Below are 19158 nucleotides of genomic sequence, written 5' to 3'. Positions count from 1 at the left end.
CTATTAACTTAAAAAAAAAAACGGCTAAAGCTGTTAGATGTAAAACTGTGTTCTGAACTATGTAAAATACTATATATCATGTGTCACTTGTTGTTGTTGCATTTAATAATGAATTAGGTTAAACAAGGTAAACAAAGACCAACATGTTAGCAGAAGTAAACACTGTAATCACAGTAAAATCCCCCTGAGTACCCTGGATTCTATATGGCAGCAGGTGATAAACACAGAGGTTGTAGGTTTGATTCCCCAACCTCTTGTCGTGCCTCTGTCCAAAATACTCACCCAGTTGCTCCCAGTGGGTCTGGCAGTGCCTTGCGTGGCAGCCCATTGATGCATGAACGCATGCATGAAACTGAACACACCTATAAAGTGCATTTTGACACCCGTTTTCTGAAAGGTGCTTGATAAGTTAAGTTGATTCGCTTTATTGACTGTGTCTTTGGGGTCAGGAAAAGGGTCTTTCTTGCTCTTTATATCACATGTTGAGCTTTCTCACATATTTCCACAAAGCTGTGCCATTTTTGCAAAATGTATTCTTAAGGGAAATGATTATATTTCCACATGGTATTCAGCTCTGAGCAGTAAAACCATTCTACATCGTCTGATAAGGTCACCAGTGCAAATTGAATGGCACTTTTCAATTCCCTCACCCCGGCTGTCAATCAGCATTTCCTAATTGGATCAAAGATTGCGAACGGCAGCTGAAAAGAACATCAAATAGGTAATTAGATGGAATAATGAGAAAATAAACCTTAATGTCACAGAGTGGAAAAAGGCAGGCAAGGCAGGGAAAATCATTCCACTGAGCTTTTCCGGAATGATCTTTTTCTAGTTCGGGCTAATTGCTGAAGGGTGTCTTCTTAACTGAGTGTGAAAAGCTGTGTCTAATTACTGCAACATTAATCAGGCATTAGCTTGTTATCACAAGGTTAACTTATCAGGAGGGGCCCAGAAGCATCTGGTGGTGCCATTTACCCACACTGCATTGGGCCAAGTGCTCCACAAGGGGTAGTTCTTGTTCTTCCATTACTCTGGATGATTGGAAGATATTGTTGCTTTTGTGTGTGTACAGTAATCCATCGAATATTGCAGCTTCAACTATTGCAGCTTTCACTACATTGCATTTTTTTTCTAGGTGATTTTTTTTAAATTTTATTATTATTTTTGGGTAAATTCATAAAAATGTGAAAATCCACGCTGAAACTCGCAAGCGGAAGCCACTCCCCTATCCTCCGCTTGAACTAGAACTCAGCACTGAAGCAAAAAATATTATTATTATTAAATAGGGGTGACCCTACTTTGCGTTTTTTCGTTTATCGCGGCCATGTCTGGTCTACATTAACCACGGTAATCGAGGGATTACTGTAATCTGGTTTAAATCTTCTATGACAGGCCAGAGTCGATATACATTCATTATTCTCTGATCAGGGATGATTACATCTTACTGTTTTGACATATTATACAGAAATACTTGAATGTTGACACTTGGAATGAACAGCCAACAATTTATCATGGGTTCATGGACAGATTTACCAGGATGGCAGAAGCCACCTGAAAAGGTTTGCCACATAATTTAAAAATTACAAATTACCAGAAGTCCCCCAGTAAATAATATTCTTATAATTGTTTACCCCTTGGTTCTCTGACCTGACTTCACGGCCAACAGATCAGCATTCTCATCAGAATTCCATTCCATCACCAGCATTTCTGCCAAAGGTGTTCATTTGTCATAGAGGCACGGAGATCAGAGGCTGGCAAATCTCCCACGTCTTCCCAGATTGTCAAGCTCTTTGCCTGCATGTCAAAGACAAAAGAACACGCCAGTGCAAGAGAGCAGAGAAGCCATTCAATTTATACAAGGGCTGTTGAAACCCCCCTGAGTTTCCCCCCTTTGAAAATGCCGATTAGCCTGGCTGGGAGAGATTACAAGCAAATAAAATTACCTTTATTGTGATTTTTGAATTCCTAATACCCCCGGAATTATAATTACTCTGCACTCATACTTGATATCATACAACAAAGAATCAGAGATGGGGATTGAGCAGGTTATGCAGCTACTGATTGAATGCGTATTATCTGGCCTGTTTCACCCGAAGTAACAATAATGGGAGAAGAATGGAGGAATGAATAGGAATAAAATCAGGTGAGTGTAGGATTTAATGATCTCCAGCACAGAGGTTTTATTTTCATCGGTAAAACGTTTGGTCGGTACACAGGGGATGGTGTTGGGGAAGGATTGCTTTTTTTATGCTGTTTAAATGAATTTGGTTCTTCAATAAGGAAGGATATTGTTTAATTATTCTCTTGCATCACAGCTGGGGGAACACTTTCACAAGAATTAAAACATTTTTCTTTCATATGTTAATACTATCAAAACGGTTTGTCATAACGTGGTTGCAGCAGTTCAACTCAAACGGGTTATTATGTGTCTGTTTTGTTGTTATACGCTTTTAAAATGGACTTCTACCATCATTTAGGTTGTGGAAATTTGACGGTACTACCATGACAATCAATGTTCCCTCTAAGCTGTGCGCGTGCGCAATTGCGCACTACTCTCGTCTTCTCTGCGCACAGCAAATCATATGGAGCGCACAAAATAAAATCATTTTTTTAGCTGTGAGGACGACGCGCGAACCACTCATCCGCCGGGCCACCCATTCATAGATATTAATCATTACATTTTATTATTACTAAATCATTTATGTGTAGTAGACATGCACCTGCCTATGGCAGGTGTGATACTGGTGTGTGCCCATAGCGAGCAATGATAATGTTGCTCACACCGGTACTCAGTGTGCTCAGAGAGGTTGTCTTTCTGCCCAAACAAACAAAAAATTAGAGGGAACATTGATGACAATATGCATTTAGGAGCTGATATAATAGTATCCAAAAACATTGTGAAAATTTCTTAAAAAGGGCGACTTTTCAAATCTCACAGAATGCTTAAAATGCGTCTGCTTGCAAAACCATGTTCAAACACCAATTTCGGATCTAAAATCCGAAGTCTTAAATTGGGAAAAAAATATTAAAATACACAAAGTGCCTCCAGAGGGCATTATATCTTGATTTTACACTATAGGAGAAGAATCTGTTTTCCACAGAACAGCTCAAATGCAATATATTCCTCAGTTTTGAAAGACCACTTTTTTTAAGGGTTTACTCACGGAAAAAATAACAGTGTCGTTTTCAACTTTACATTTCTCAGCTCTAAGACGCTATTGTGCGGAAAGAGTTTTGCAATCAGTTCCCAGTACATATAGTGTTGTATAAACAGCCTTTAGGCACCTTTGGAAACAAAAATAAAACAGCAAAATGTTGTATGTATGGAAAATAGCACATGTGCCTTGCGGCTCTAACCAACAAACAGAAGGAAGGAGATAAGAGACATTCTTGGGCGGCTCAGAAACGAGCCCCGAGAAGAGCCAGCTTGATAGCAATACTTGTTGTTCTGATGTGTTAAATAGCTGGCCTTCAACAACCCTATTCAATCGCTTAAAGAGCCACTGTGTAGCCAAGGGTTGTGCTAGATAGCCAGATGGCTCAAGTCTATGGAATTCTGCCTGGTTTCACGTGTCGCGAAGGGACAATCACAAATATGGACATGCTAACTGCTGGTTCCTGCCAGGATGTGTGTGATTTGATTAGTTGGAATAAACGTTTCCGGAATGAAACACTGATTAAAATCCTGTGTTAAATGGCAACAAATGAACAGCGCCACACCAAAACATAGTTTGCCTCAGGTTGTTTTTACACACGTTATTGTTTTGGCTCATGGTAGCAGGATTGTCAAATTTTAGGAACGTGGAGACTACTTCACCGTGCAAAACATTGCATACCAACCAGCGTGTGATAATACTTTTTTGGGAAGCACGCAATTCACCAACGTGTGCAACTCAAACAAAAGATCCAGCCAGGAATTTTGAACAAATTCAAGCTCTCCCGAGGCTGGTTTGGACTAATCTGCAAACAAACCGCTTCACAAGCTGCCATTGCGAGTGAAAGAACAAGCCCCTAAAGCTGTGACATTAACAAACACAACAAGATAAGATGGGGATTGTTATCTCAGCGCATGGAACGTAGCTCCGATAGGAGATAAGCCTTTCAAAACACGTTCGTTGTCAGACAAGTTTCCAAAGGATCTTGGGAGCCAGTCCAAGCCCGGAATGGCATGCCGAGTAGCCAGTCATGAGCTTCCTGACCTTTACCATCTCATTATAGCTACCGTTGGTATTTTCGAGTCTATGTTTACAAACAGGATGATAAGAATTTAACTAAAACCACACAATTGAGAGCTGTAATGAGTCCTACAAATATAATAGCATTTCACATAATAATTGTACTTGTAAAGGTTAAAGTGGGGTACGTTTTAACAGTGATCAGGCTTTCCAAGAGTCCATAAATCCTGAAATAAAAGTCAATTTTTCTCGCACATGTCGTTGCTTAGCAGCCTGAACCTTGGACATTTGCTGTACCAAAATTGAACTGGCGTACGTATTTAAAGCCTTCGCTTTCCATCTTGCAAAATGACTCCAACCATTTAAAGGCACCCTTGAACATGATACATTCATTTCATGCCACCAGGAGAGATAATTGTCAATTCCATATTCTGTGTATTTTACAGTACATTACGAGTGTGGGAGAGTGTAAGGTTACACCAAACGTTGGAAAATACTCATGAGTTAATTAGAGTCTGAAGAAAAAAGGACCTCCAAGTATTCTAGATCCCTCCCCGTTTTCTAGTAGGCCAATGACTTTTTTCCTTTCAAGTTTTTAGAATGTCCTCCCTCAGCCAGTGCAGTGGTGATGTGAGACCACCAGCATATGTGTCACGGATCCAGAGGTGCAAAGACATTAGACAACAGTTGCAGTACTTTGTCACCACTCACCCGCCTTTGAAATTCACACCATTTGGCTGTTTCCAGACCAGCCCTTAAACTGCTGACTGGTCTGGTTTCTTTCAGCTGCCTCTACGTTGACAATGAAGTCTAAAAAGGAGAGAGTGCTGCTGTACACTGCTAGCCTTTTGAGGTGGTCTGATCAAGGAGAGTGTTGTGACAGGAAACTGCTTCTAAGGCTCTTGACTCGGTGCTCCCTCCCTTGGTTTTCCAGTTGTGATATTGTTAAGTCCTTAAGAATGGCTTTTATCAGGGATTTTAAACCTCTGCAATGACATGGGCTTAAACTTGAGAGCTGTGCCACTAGTTTCTCATATCACCAAGTCCAGAAAAGGCTGGTATAATCCAAAAATGATCTTATTAGCAATCTGTGGTTCAAAACAATCATTTATTGGCACAGATGCATTGAAAGGTGTTTGAGAACCAATACACTGTGGTACAGGAGGCTTTTATCTACGGGGAGTGTGTGAGCAGAAGTGAAAAGGAGCTTGGCCTGAACCATGCATTTACTGCCCAACTAATTAGCCTGGTATTGTATTATTACGTAACTGCCATTGTGTTCCACAAAAGCTCCTTAGGCCGGTTCTGTTGTGAGTTCAATCTGAGCTTTGTGCTTTTTGAAGGTATTTGAGACCATGAAAATTCAATCCCAAACCAAATGCGTTGAGGTCTCTAAAAGACAAATGCAGAGAGCATCAGTGGAACAATAAAACAATGTCTTCCAAATGAGCTTATAGGAATATTGAGTTAAAAAAATTACTAACTTTTATTTTTCATACTGCTGGCAAAAGTTCAAGACCGTGTATAGCCAGGGTTTCATGGTGCTGGCAAAACGCCATGACCATGTATAGTCAGGGTTTCACTGGGCTGCCAAAAGGGCATGGCCATGTATACACAGGGTTTCACTGGGCTGGCAAAAGTTCATGACCATGCATAGTCAGGGTTTCACGGTGCTGGCAAAAGGCCATAACCCCGTATAGCCAGGGTTTCACTGGGATGAGCAAGATACTGAAACCCACATTTTTCCAAATAGCGTGTTATCAGTAGGTATATGACAATAGAGTGTCGAAGCGCTTTGCATGCCGTAAATGTGAAAACGCACTATTTACAAGTCCATTTACTGCTAAGTGTTCCAAAAATGTAATATTGCAATTGGGAAAAAAAACCACTTAAAAAATATTTGAAAATGAAGCCTGACATTCTTCCATCTGCAGATAAGAAAAATACGAAAAATGGCCATGGAAAGAGGCAACAGCTGCCTGGCACTGCAATAACCCGTCTGCTTTGGACATCTGAGCCAACGTGTGAATTGATTCCTGATTCTGATGATGGACTGTGTGCTGAAATAAATTGACCTCGCCAGACAATGAGTGAAAATTGATGGAGCTTTTCATCTCCAGTGGGCCCGTTTCACACTGTAAAATGGATAGAGCACAGGACGGTGATTGAGGCAACCCAAGGTGTCTTTTTTTCTCCGGCAAAGCTCGCTTGGTAAATAATGGTTATGGGGAAAAATCACTAAGCAGTAACAAGTATAGGGGTTAAGTGCCTGTCTCTGACTAGATGATTAGGACCAGAAGCACATAGCGGTAAAGTGAAGCTGTCTGCTGACAGATGCTACCCATCTAAGCGATACATGGCTCGATTCCTGGGAGCTTAAATTGAAAGCAATAGTCATTTAAGTCTCCCCAATACACCGGCCCAATCCTGGCACGAAGCCTTTAAAAAACTCAGCTGAGGTGTGTGGAACACAGAGGCACCATGGATTTTCAATAACACCCCCTAATGACCTGGCCCCAGTTTGATCCCACGCCGCCATTATGTGCTGATACCACGGGATAGGATCACTGGGTCTCATGGCACACAGCAGTGAGATGAGTAGTCGGGGCATTATCGGGATGAATTGGCCGTCTCTGGACAGGAGGCAAGTGTAGCTAAGGTCTTGTCAATAAAAAGACAGGCGCCTCTCGGGGATCCCTTCGCAGACACTCCACGGAATCTCTGGGCCTCATTAGAAAGGCAGATGAAGGGTTGTGCATGAAGAGGGGAGGCTGTCGTCCTCCAATAGATTGCCTCGGAGGCATTGTTTCTCTTAATGAGCCCAGACTGCGGGTCAATGTGCTGCTGGGCTGCCCGTCAATACTGGTTACCTGAAACACAAACACTCAAAACCTGCTTTTATACAAAATCAATGACCTATTTGTCCCCCTCCCTCCAGATTGTCACGGTCCAATCTTATCGATCCCTTCCAAGAGGCCCACATCTCACATATTACAAATTACGGTCAAATGATCAGAAAGCGGAGCCTCTTTAAAAAAAAAAATGCTACCGTTTCGATTTCAGAGCACTTAAACTGATGGCAGATGAACAAATACCGCGTAAACTGAAATGTGACCCATCAATGGCAAAACGATGAAATACCGTTATCATTACATTGTTGCAGCGCACTTTACGAAATAAACGGAAAGAGTGAAAATATGACATTAGGTCCGAACTTTATTCCGTACATTTTAAACCATGAATGTTCATTTGTATTTTGCACGCCTAAAATTCTACTTCTTTTGTATACAAGTCTAAGAAAAACAACTGCACATAAACACAAGTTTGACAGAGAACGTCTTTTTGCTGCCCACTTTAAAGTGTTCCACTTTTCAGTCCGCATCTGGTCCAGTTTATGACGTGGAAGTCTTTTCATAATTCCATTTTTCATTCAATGGTAAATATCATCATGGGTTTACCCAAGCCTTTCAGTGTCACTGATTTGCTTCCTCCTGGAAAATTTAGTGAGGGTGCCTGCCATTGCTGCTTTGCATAGATTGCAGATGATCCTTCAAGGCTCCCTTTCAGCATCGACTGTCACTTTCCACCTATTGTCATGGCTTGTCTGTTGCCTCGATATTCAATAAAGTCCCCTCAGAAATTGGACTTGTTATTTTGTGTTTTCTTTTTTTTTTTAGAAATGGTTAAAAATTTACACATGGTCAATTTGCAACCGAGGGATTTTAACAGATTATTTACATCCTTTTGCTGTACAGAGACTGAACAAAGACCTACCTCATTTCATATAGTATTTGTCTGCATATCTCAGAAGCAAAACAGATTGGTTATATACGTATGTATGTACATTGCCACTTTGCGGATGTCCTGGTACCATGAGGTTAAATTACGGGGTAATCCAAATCCAGTCTTTACAGTCATAGCGGATATGACACACAATCGATGGGATAAATATTGTAAAAGGTGTGACTAAAGCACAAATTACATCAAATTCATAGAAATGATACCTATACACGGAACAAGGATAGCAAATATACAAACCATTTGTGACCAGCTTTGTTCACTTAAAGCTGCAAAAAGTTATTTGATTAATATATTAATAATTATCAAATATTCAAGGTGGATATAAACAGACACACAATTGTGTTTTCCTCACATTGCCTTCAGTCCGCAAAAATATTCATGGCATGTGCTTAAACCGGATCCTGTACAATCATACCCTTTCCCTTGGGGAATTCTGCTCTTCTCTTTGGAAGAGGAGTGCATTTTGTTCAAAGGACAATTTCGGCTCGGGGGGGGGACTGGGGGCGGAGCTTGTTTTTTTTGTTTTTTGACAAAGCTACCGTGCCTCAACCTCTTTGGGTTTGCGAGATGGGGAATAGTCTCGAGGGTCTTGGGTGGTTGTGAGGGGCGTAGTCCTCCTGGGGGAGGCTGGCCTGGCACTGCTGGCTGGCACAAGTGGCGGGGGGGCACTTAGTGCAGCAGTAGGGGGCGTTCTGTTCAGGAGGCCGTTGTGCCCCGTGGAGGGGCTGAGCCTGGGGTAGGGCATTCCGCCCAGGTGGGGCATAAACGGAGCCATGTGCGGCAGGTGACCTTCCATTGGCGATTGGTGCAGTTGATGAAGTCGCGCTCGGTCCAGTTCCTCTCGCAAGTGGAGGCGCTCTCGCTCCTCCGCCTGCTGCCTCATCCTCTCGTGCTCCCTGCGGACTTCCAAAAGGTGCTCGTGGTGAGAGTAGTCGTGAGCTTCGCGTTCGCGGTAGGCCCGCTCCTGCTCGTACACACTGGGGAAGCGGTGTGCTTGATCGGCCCTCAGCTGGAAGTCCATGCGCCTCTGCAGGTCTAAGCTGCGGTAGGCTTCACGGAGCGGGTCCCACGGGAAAGCCGTGTGGGGTAGGCGTTCTCTTCCTGCCAGCGGGCTAACTCCCATGAAGGGTGCCATGCGAGCCCGGTCGAGGACATTTAAGCTTCCCATTTGGGGCATGGCACTCATGGAGAGGGGGAGCGAGTGCGCCATGGGAACCCCGTGCAAACCCGGCGCTGGAATATCGTTGCCACGTGGGGAGGGAAGATGAGGATGCGGAGGCAAAGGAGGGTGGTGGTGGTGAGGATTTCCAGGATGGGCCATGAGAGCAGACTGCACTTGTGCTGGAGGCTGGGGAGCTGGCTCAGAACTCACCACCACAACTTCCTGTTCCTCCTTTCTCTCTTCTTTGATCTTCATGTCATTTTTAACCTTGTGGAATTGTTCTCCAGGTGCAGGCTCTTTCCTCTCATTATCTTTGAGCGTAGGCGGGGGCCCGCCCACCATCTTCATACTCTGCTCGTTGAGCGCTGCCTTGGCATATGGAGAGGGAGAACGCTGGGCTGGTATAACGGAGTCGTCAGAGGATCTTCTCTCTAGCATCTCCTTGGCAGGCGAGCGACTTTCCTTCACCTTGACGTCCACTAGAGCGGATGGGTCTCGGTGGCGTTCGAGTAGCTCTTTTTCTGCCTCGCGTACACGATCTAGGCTGCCACCGTGATGCCGTGCCGCATCAGCGTTTTGGCTGTTGGAGCGAATTAAGTTGCTGATCTGGTAACTGACTGGCGCTGAGGCCGGAGAGGACCGATTGGAGTGGCGGTTGCGTTCTACAGAATCTCTGAGAAAAACACAGGTAGGGGTTAGGCTCTCGTGCTTCCTGCCTCCCACTCCAAGCACGGTATTCAAGACTGACCACTGTCACATACGAAATGATCTTTGCAGTGTACACAAATAGAAGTAAAATTGGCACACTACATTTGTCTTACCCTTATCTGTATCATTACGTCAACGAATGAAAGCTCACCGGTCTTTATCTTTCTCCTCTTTTCCGATTGACGAATCTCTTTTATCTCTTTCCCGTTCCCGCTCTCGTTCCCGCTCGTGGCTGTTGGCGGAGCTGCTCCTCTCAGGATCTGCAGTTTTTGGCCACTGCGGCGGGGTGGGGAAAGATGGTGGCGTTCGTCGCAGCCTATTCCAGGTGTCGTGTTGTGGGCTGTTAAATGGGGGCAGTCCTCCGGGACCTTCCTTTGGGCCAAACATGCTGTTCGCCCCTGTAAGAAAGGCGGAGACAGACATCGGCTCTACTGTGAGTTAATGCTGCAGAATTTCCGGAAGCAACAAAATAGGAGCAACTCATTGTAAAAATTCATTCATAATTATTCCAATCACATCCATTTTCTCAATGGGGTGACTGATTTGGCAGTTTAAAAAAACGGAATAATGAAGGGATGTGCAACCCTCCATGATGCCAGGGGCCTTGTCAAATAATGAATATTTGAATTGCCACCAACAGAGGACCCGTTGGCAGGGTCATCTCCGGAATAAAGCCTAGCTCTTGGGAACACAGTGTGAGGAAGAAATGCCAGCAATGAGGAGGTCTGCTGTGGTGTGTTGCCCTGTTGTGTTGAGCCTCCACTGGCCAGGACTGCTTTGACACGGAAACTAGCGTGAAGTGTCTTTAGTTTGTCCCTCTCCTACTGATAGACTGTGGCTCTAATGCCTTTCCTACTCTGCTGCGTTCCTGGCTGCGGGGGCCAGATTGAAGCAGGGAGCATTGGATGAGCAGAGGGGGCCAGCGCTTACCAAGCGAGGGGTTGCCTAATCCTCCGAAGGCACTGCTTGAAAGGTTGCCGAGGCCGCCAAAGGAACTGGAGCGACTGAAAGGATCTGCAAAATGCCAAACAGGGATTAGCAAAAAGGGGGATGGGGTGGGGTGTACTGGCGAGCGATCACCACCGCCACCACCGTTCCACTCTGCTTTTCTCTTACAAGCGAGCTGTGTTTTCTTTAGCGCTGCCCCCTTAGCTAGCTCTATGCCTCTGGATACTGCAGTGGCCACCCCTCCAAACTGGAGTGGCTTGTCACTCTTGGGATTAAGGACCTCACCACTTTATGCAAAAGAGTTCTTGGGAATGAACCCACGAGTAGAAAGGCGGAGGGAACAGGTGTTACAGGGTGTGTTCACTTGTCTGGACCAAAGCAGAAAAATAAAAATGGGATGTTTGCAACGCACTTGGCTCAGGCATCAACCAACTATGGGCAGTAGTCGAGGGAGACCCTGAATTGGTTGCCAGGCAATCACACAGTGCAACGAGACAAATAACCATTCACGTTCTCACACTTCCCTCATGACAATTTAGTGCACCACTAGCCTGCCATGCATGTTTTTGGGGATCTAGGATGAAACCAGAGTACCCGGAGAAAACCCCGTCAGCCTGGGGAGAACCGCAAACTCCACACAGGAATGTCATAACCCACTGCGGACAGATCTCTGGGAGGACGTGCTAACCACTCCTACGAGCTCTAGTGGACAAATGTAATTCAAGGTTTTTTCAACCCGAATTCTTTCACACACAAAAGGCTGCACAAAACAAAGGACCAAAAAAGCCCACTGATTGCCGAAGAATACTTTCGACTAGTGGGGGGCAGTAAAGCTTTCTTACAGTTACCACAGAAAACAATTATTTACTAATTCATAGTCTCCAGTAATGAGTCGGTTGGGGGTCTCTGCTGGACTAAAACTAAAACTCTTCAATCGTATTAGAGTCTCTCAATGTGTCCCCAGTACCTTGCTTAAAGGGAATGAGAGGAACCCCAACAAATATTTGTCATCATCATCTTCATCATTTTCCATGACTTAATACATTTGAACGTAACTTTGCAAGCTTAAAACAGTATCATATGTGAACATGCTTTTTAATCGAATAACGATTTAGTATACTAAGAATGGGGGAAGGTAAATGTATTTTAGCTATGCATTTTTCATAAATCCACACTGACATATTTTAGTGTGTATTATGAATCACTAAGCAGCCATATGATAATACTCTATGCTCACAGTTAACATCATCTTGAAGCAAGAAACTGGATCACAGCAACCAGTACGAGTAAAGGGTTTGCGTTCCATTATGGAGTTCTATTTGCTTAATAAATGAGTAAAAATGAAATGAGAGTGATTGAAAATAAGAAAAGATCATGGCATGATCAAATTTAACGTGCATTGACCTACGCTTACCTGCCAAATGGGTAGGCGGCAGAAAACCACTGGGGTGGGGTGTGGGGCCATATGGGGAGGGAGCTGGGTGGCCCGAGCCTATCAGAATGGAAAGGACATTAAGATTATTAGTTTCCAATCAGAGAGTCGTGAGCTCTGTAATGGCCCATATGCGCCATACTTAAATGCTCAGGCAGTACAGCCATCAAAATGGTAAACGTCAGTCATGTCATGTCATAATGACTCAAATGAAGTGACATGATATTATTCCTCCACATAATCAGAGTCCTGACTGAGAGACCCAACTGACCAGAGGAGGAGAAGAGAGGTCGCGCCAGGTCATGAGGATACGGGAACCCTGGGAAAACACCCGGGACCGGGGGCCTGCTGAACAGGTCCAGCTTTCCATTCATGTCTATCTTGTGGGGGTCCAGCTGCATTTGCTATATTTGAATAAGGCACAAACAAGAAGAAAAAAATAAGGTTGCTAGGCAACAGCATATGACAATTAGGTGGTTTAGGGAAATTGAATGTGAAAATGTCGCCGCAGATTTCTCTTGTTTTGTGACGGTAAAAATATGTATGCTTCACAAGGTCTCAATGGTAACAAACTAGTTCAGTTACTGGTCTTTAAGTGGCTATGTGGAAAAATCAGCCACGCATCCTTCATTTCTTTATTTACTTTAACATTTTAATGGTTATAGTTACAGCATAAAAAGACAAAGTGAGTCTTAGTATGGCATTTGGATGGAGGAGATGTATCTTTACTTGAATTTTCAAATAAAGATTGATTTGGATGAGGTCTCCACCCTTGATGGGAAGTTTTGAGAGATTCATAATTCAAAAGTGAAAAGTCTCCAAACGTATGACGGGTGTCCTGAGGGTAGTGTGATCCGGTTTGAGATCACGAGGTCTCGTTTTTGTAACAGCAAAAACATTTTCCATCTCACGCACCTTCATTTTCTGCTGGTGGTGGTAGATCTGCCATGCGATCTGGACATGCACTGCACACCACTTGCCAGGTTTCTACAAATTTAGACAAAAATTGATGTTAGCCATCTGGCTTTTATAGGGAAAGCTATAAATGGATGCTGGTATTAAGAATTTCTGGCCAAACTACAAAGTGGGAATTTGTCTTGGGTTTTTAACAAGGCACTGAGTAGCATAAGCTAACCCTGACTTTAATCCAAAGAGACCTCAATGCAGCCACGTGTTTTTTCATGGTCTGCGACTACAGTGGAATGTTTTGACTTTGTGGCCTGGCCAGAGACAGAAAACATTATAAAGAAAAGAAACAAAGCTGTAACTTACTCGAACATTTGTCCTGAATGGGTCAGTTATCTGTATGGAGAAGCAGAAAATACTTGTCATCTATCTTCCAAAGCATTACAAAGTGGGGTTAAAAACGTACTGTTTTCAACATTTAACGGCATTCAAGTTCATTTTGAATGGAAAAATGTCCGAGCAGTGCCAGATTTCAATGCAGAGACACTTAAGATCCAATGCAAGCTTCTTATTCTTATTATTTCATCGTTTTAAAGTAAACCACTTTTAAAGTGAGCAAAGACATTGACTCATTGACATTGTTTTTGCCAGTCCTAATGTACTAGAAAAATATACTTTTTTTGTTATTGTCATATTCGTCTCTCGGTGTTATCCATTTTAACGTATATTACAAAATAAAATTCCTTGCTGTATAAGTTGTAGAGATGAGTGATGCTTACCCTCGGATCTTTCTGAAGGAGTGTGTGAGGTACTGCTCCAGAACGTGCTGCTACATCGATGGGATTGGACGCCTGAGAACAATGGTAGTAATAACAGATTAGTCATTTTCACCATATGCAGAGAACTGTTTTGTCCTTAAAGGGACCATTGATTGGTAGGGATATCCCGATTACATATTTTTTGCATGGAAGCCCGAGTCACCTGATTTTCCCCACCTGATACTGAGGAAATGTACTAAGGAGGGGAAAAGATTGTGGATAGATTTATCCCCATTTAAACAGAGCTATCGCAATATTATGACATGAAATTTTGCCATGTTTAAAACAGCTAATAACAGAAAAAACATTAATTTTAATGAAGCAAGCATTGTGTAAATATTCATTTTCAACACTGAAATATTTTCTGAAGTTTAGGTGGCTAGAAATAGAAATACACATACATTTTGTTGACAATCGGTCCTAATTTTCAGACATTATAAGCAACCAAAGCCTTTCACAATGTAACAAATCAGTTATACTATGGTACCGTATTTCCGCATTATAAGGCGCACTTCAATGAATGGCCTATCTTAAAATATTTTTCATATATATGGCGCACCGGATGACAACACGCGGTAGTAGTAGTGGTGTGAATTTCATACAATAATAAGAAATATATAAGAAGCACTGAGCTTTTGAGAAAATCGAAGTCTTTTAGTTGCGCCTGATCGCACGGTGCTTTGCCAACATTACGCCAGCGGACCTTACTTTTCTGAACAGTGGGAGACTTTCCTCCTTCACATCGACTCTGCTCCGTGTCACTTTTAGCTCTGTAATCCTTAGCTCCCTGCTGGGTAAAAGCTGCTGATGGTACCAACAACTGCAATGAGGCTGTAGCTGCTCATCCACACGAGGCTACCTCATCTCTCTGATCTCCTCTCCATGTCGCAGAGTGCCCGGATGAGCCGTATTAATCCACCCATAAATCACGGATGGGAAATTTCTGCAGGTTGACCCAAGTCATCTACTTTCACCAACAGACTCACACGAGTCTCCACCCCCAAAGGCCTCTCCCGGAACGCTTCTCAGAGGATTTCCACGTAAAGAGTGTTTCGTGAGCCATCTGGAGAGGCCTTTAACAAAAGAGCCTCTCCATGACAGAACCCACCGGGAATAAAGCCAATGGATTTAGGCCAGCTTTGATTGGTGCTTACACCAGGTCAGAGCCTTTGGGCATCTGCCAGACACAACCACACCCTCCTCCCATATCTTATGCCTTCCATTCTCTCCTCATCAGCCCTGCAGCATTTGGATGCTTGCCTCGCAGAGACAGACAGATGTTATCTAATGTTCTCAGCTGTTGCCTGTCATGGCTTAGGTCAAGATTCAGCTCTGGCAACTCTGCTTCACGCTAACTACAACTGTTACATTTGGAACGAATCTAATGTCATTAAAAATAATGTCTGTAGCATTACAGTTAGGGTTATTGGGTAAATGTTGCTGAATTGATCAATGAGAATAATGGGAAAAGTAGGTTTCTGACAATAGCTCTCACGCCGAATATCAAACATCAAATTTGACAACCTTCATGCGACTTAAGATCATTTTTGGTCTACTGCACATGTGTCAAAGTGGCGGCCCGGGGGCCAAATCTGGCCCGCCGCATCATTTAGTGTGGCCCGGGAAAGTAAATCATGAGTGCCGACTTTTTGTTTTAGGATCAAATTAAAATGAAGAGTATAGATGTATATTAAATTTCCTGATTTTCCCCCTTTTAAATCAATAATTATATTTTTTTAATCATTTTTTTCTGTGTTTTTAGGTCAAAAATCATTTTGTAAGATCTAAAAATATATTAAAAAAGCTAAAATAAACATTGTTTTAGATCTATAAAAAACTGAATATTCAGGGATTTTAATCCAGTTCTTTAATCCATTTATATTAAAAAAATCTAAATATTATATCTAAAATGGTCCGGCCGGCCCACATGAAATTGAGTTGACCTTAACGCAGCCCTGGTCTACTGTTTATTCATTCAGTGCGTTAAAAAAATGTCAATGACTGTCATGATATAATTTAGGACTCAAATTGTTTAATTTTTTTTCATTTGGACTAGACATTGACTGGTTCAAAAAAGTACAGGGAAATTGGAGAATAATATAGTAATAAGAATACTCTGATCCACGACTCTTTTGACCGTATACGTCAGTAATTCCACTGAAAAGACACTTGAAAAAAATGCAAACGCAAATCATTCCGTCTAGAATGAGTCATTTCTTATTTTGTAGCCTACATTCCGACATTTAAAAGTTTGAGATCTGTCTGCTTTTGGTGAAACGGCCCACTTTTGTGGCATGCTATTGCATCATATCCTGCATATTCGAAACAGGTAAACGTTATTGTGTGTGTGTGTGTTTTTTCCCAGCACATGCATTAGAATTTGGGCTACGGGGCTGACCTTGGGTTGAAAGGCTCCTTGCAGTGAGCTGAAGGGTCCTGAGTGAGGGAGCAGTGGGGGCATGCCTGGCATGGTCGAGGGATAGGAGGGGAAGAACTGAGGGGAAAAAAGGGAGGGAGAAAAACTTAATCAAATGCAATATGCTAAAGCCTATTCACACAGAAATCAAAATGTTATTAGGATGTCCTAGTCAAACGTCATTTTACAAATTCAAATGAGGGATATGAATTACAGTGACTTACATTTGAATGATGTCTGATGAACGGATTGTCCAGTTTAGGCGCGTATTTGTCAAACTGGAAGAAGTAAAAGAAAAAATTGCATTAGAAGTGATCGACAAAAAGTCCATCCAACACTCAATCCAAAACGTTCAACATAACATCTTGTGATATTTAGGGGAGGAGAAAAAGACTTGTGATCTGCAAAACAGCAATAAACAGGATTTACTCCTGACAAATAAGCCTTGGAGTGAAGCAGCTGGCTTTCACCAGTCATGGGTTTATTTAGAATGCATGGTCAGATAAAGATAAGGATGAGGCAGTAAAATTATTAACAAGAGACGATCACAAATTTTCCAACTGAGCATACAAGGCTTTGGTATGAAACGGGAACTGGTGCGACGTGTTTATCACGCAAATCACAACCAATTGCTTCTAGTTGTTGTGAAACTAATAGGTTTTACTATGACAGTTTTATAGTTGGAAAAGGTGCGTGAAGACGGAGATGGTTGTCAGAAAACTTTAAAAGTGATTTACGCAAGAGAAAAATCAACTCTTTGTGCGTCAAAGAAAAATAATGAAAAGAATATAAGGAGTCTTTTGTGTGACTTGAAGACTTTTATGTGAGCGGTGCAAATAACATTAGCAATGGTTAGGTGCCGATTCAAGAAATAAGCATGTAACTAATACTCTGAATTTGGGAGAATAACCACTACATTGGTAATTTGCCATTGAACAACTGTAAGCTTCAAATAAAATTATTTCGATCACGCCCTCATCACACGTGGAAGAGACGAGACGGAAAACGTCCCAAGCATGAATAGCGGCTTTGTAAGTCTGTCGTCAAGCGAATACGGGTTCCCAATTTTCAAAACACTAATTACAAGTGACAGTAACCTATTCCCTTGCACATATACACAAACCGTCTATAGGTATTTTTTGGGAGTGTTTTATAAACTCTTTGGCGAGCGCTGACGTATTTTGGTTCACGTAAAACTTTGTGGGTTTGAATATTTATACTGCCACACGGGTGGTTGAGCTGTGAGGGGGTTTAAAGTTGGCAGATCTTGGGATTTAGGGGTCCTCTGCTGAAGCAGGGACATTTAATCTGCACAAAAAATAACAGCGACGGTAGCGTCTGTTCATGGGTTATAATGGCCGCAAATAAAAGACAGGCAGCCTACAGAGAGGAAACCTAGAGTCAGCTTTGGAGCTCATTAAATTGTTCCTCTGCATGTCTTAAGGCGCGGCATGCTTCATTCCGACACGTAAGAGCTAAGTCGTGTCGTTTTATGGCCCTGTAAAGGGGAAGGGGAAATAATACGCACCCCCGGAATTTACGACGTTTGACGGCTTTACTCTATACTGAGTTGCTTGATTAAATCGTAATATTTCATCAATATTCCTTGCCCTGGTGTACGAGAAAGGACAAGGATAAGATTGGAGAAATGCTAGTTTTTGGTAAGCCACCTGCTTGAGAGTGCTGAACAAAAAAAAACTAATATATGTGCTGTGTCATTTCATTAATTAATGCCATTAGCTAAGGAGTGTAACAGCGGAAATGATTTATACAAGCGCAAGTGGAGGAGTGGAGAAGACAGGAGAGAGGAATTGTGATAAAACACCTGGCAAAACAGCAAAAACAACTACATCATTAATCCCGCTTCTCTCAGCATGCATTCAGAGAGAAGAACATCGCTGTCAAAAACATGGTGGAGTGAGGAAAACACATTAAGGAGAAACACAGTTACGATTGGGGGAGGGGGGAAAAAGTCAGTGCAATAGTGGTCTGTAAGCGAATGTCTTGTGTATTGGATGGAATTCCTTGCCATGTCGCAGATAAGCAGCATACCAGATGCCAGTGCTTTTAACCAAAGAAAATTAAGGAAATATCCAAAATTGTGCCAGTGTTTGGATTTTCCAGGGGAGGTCTTAAAGTGGGCTACTAATGGGACCGCCGAGCTCTTAATCAGAGGTCGGGAGATGATGGATGACATTAATTACACGAAAAATTGTGATTGGCTTAAATTGTTGCATGTAAGAAAATATGAATAGTCGTACGTATTCTTTTTTTTTTGGCGCTAGCTTGGGAAACCAAAAACTTAAGAGCAGGGGTAACGCATAATGAAAATAATATCTAATCTGTCATGCATGTGTAAGAAATTTTTTAACATAATTTCATTAGAATCATTTTGGCACAACGTAAAACTAGCTTATGGTGATTCGCCTGCATGATATGATTGAATTTTTGAATAAATGTATCCACCCTGTTGTCAAGATAATTATCTTGAAATGGAAATAATATAATGGCAACGCATAATATTATCAATTAGGATATGTATATTCTACAGCATTTATGTGCTTGGTTGAATGTGTGAATCAAATATGGGGGACGGGTGAGACTTGGATTGAATCTATTTTTTACTGGATACCCTAATTGTGCATCAGGATATCAGATCTAAACTAATGTGATTATTTTCTTGAAGGGAGGGATTTTCGTGACATATTTGGTGCATTATGGGGTGGATAAACAATTGGAGTGGACTGAGGAGGGGGTCGGGAGGGGTGTCGAGGGAAGTAATTTGAATTTGA

The 19158-nt window shown here is 42.4% G+C and overlaps 1 protein-coding gene across 5 annotated transcripts in view; it reads right to left on the bottom strand.

The window, feature by feature from the left end:
* Positions 1-7373: 7373 nt before the first annotated feature.
* Positions 7374-19158, bottom strand: part of fbrsl1 (fibrosin-like 1) — a 187732-nt gene continuing 175947 nt past the window's right edge. For 4 of the 5 annotated variants that reach the window (XM_077600023.1, XM_077600024.1, XM_077600027.1 and 1 more), the window contains 10 exons: positions 16591-16644; positions 16349-16444; positions 13912-13983; positions 13499-13528; positions 13142-13213; positions 12498-12630; positions 12209-12286; positions 10777-10860; positions 9998-10244; positions 7374-9811 (listed from right to left, as the gene is read on the bottom strand). In XM_077600023.1, coding sequence (XP_077456149.1) covers positions 8512-9811; positions 9998-10244; positions 10777-10860; positions 12209-12286; positions 12498-12630; positions 13142-13213; positions 13499-13528; positions 13912-13983; positions 16349-16444; positions 16591-16644 — 2166 coding nt within the window. In that variant the 3' untranslated portion in view covers positions 7374-8511. The remainder of the gene's footprint in view (positions 9812-9997; positions 10245-10776; positions 10861-12208; positions 12287-12497; positions 12631-13141; positions 13214-13498; positions 13529-13911; positions 13984-16348; positions 16445-16590; positions 16645-19158) is intronic. The other variant, XM_077600026.1, reaches the window with a different exon arrangement.

Source organism: Stigmatopora argus, chromosome 5 (assembly GCF_051989625.1).
Source record: "Stigmatopora argus isolate UIUO_Sarg chromosome 5, RoL_Sarg_1.0, whole genome shotgun sequence".
Classification (NCBI taxonomy): domain Eukaryota; kingdom Metazoa; phylum Chordata; class Actinopteri; order Syngnathiformes; family Syngnathidae; genus Stigmatopora; species Stigmatopora argus.
The sequence above is the reverse complement of the archived record's forward strand: the minus strand, read 5'-3'. Positions and strand labels throughout refer to the sequence as shown.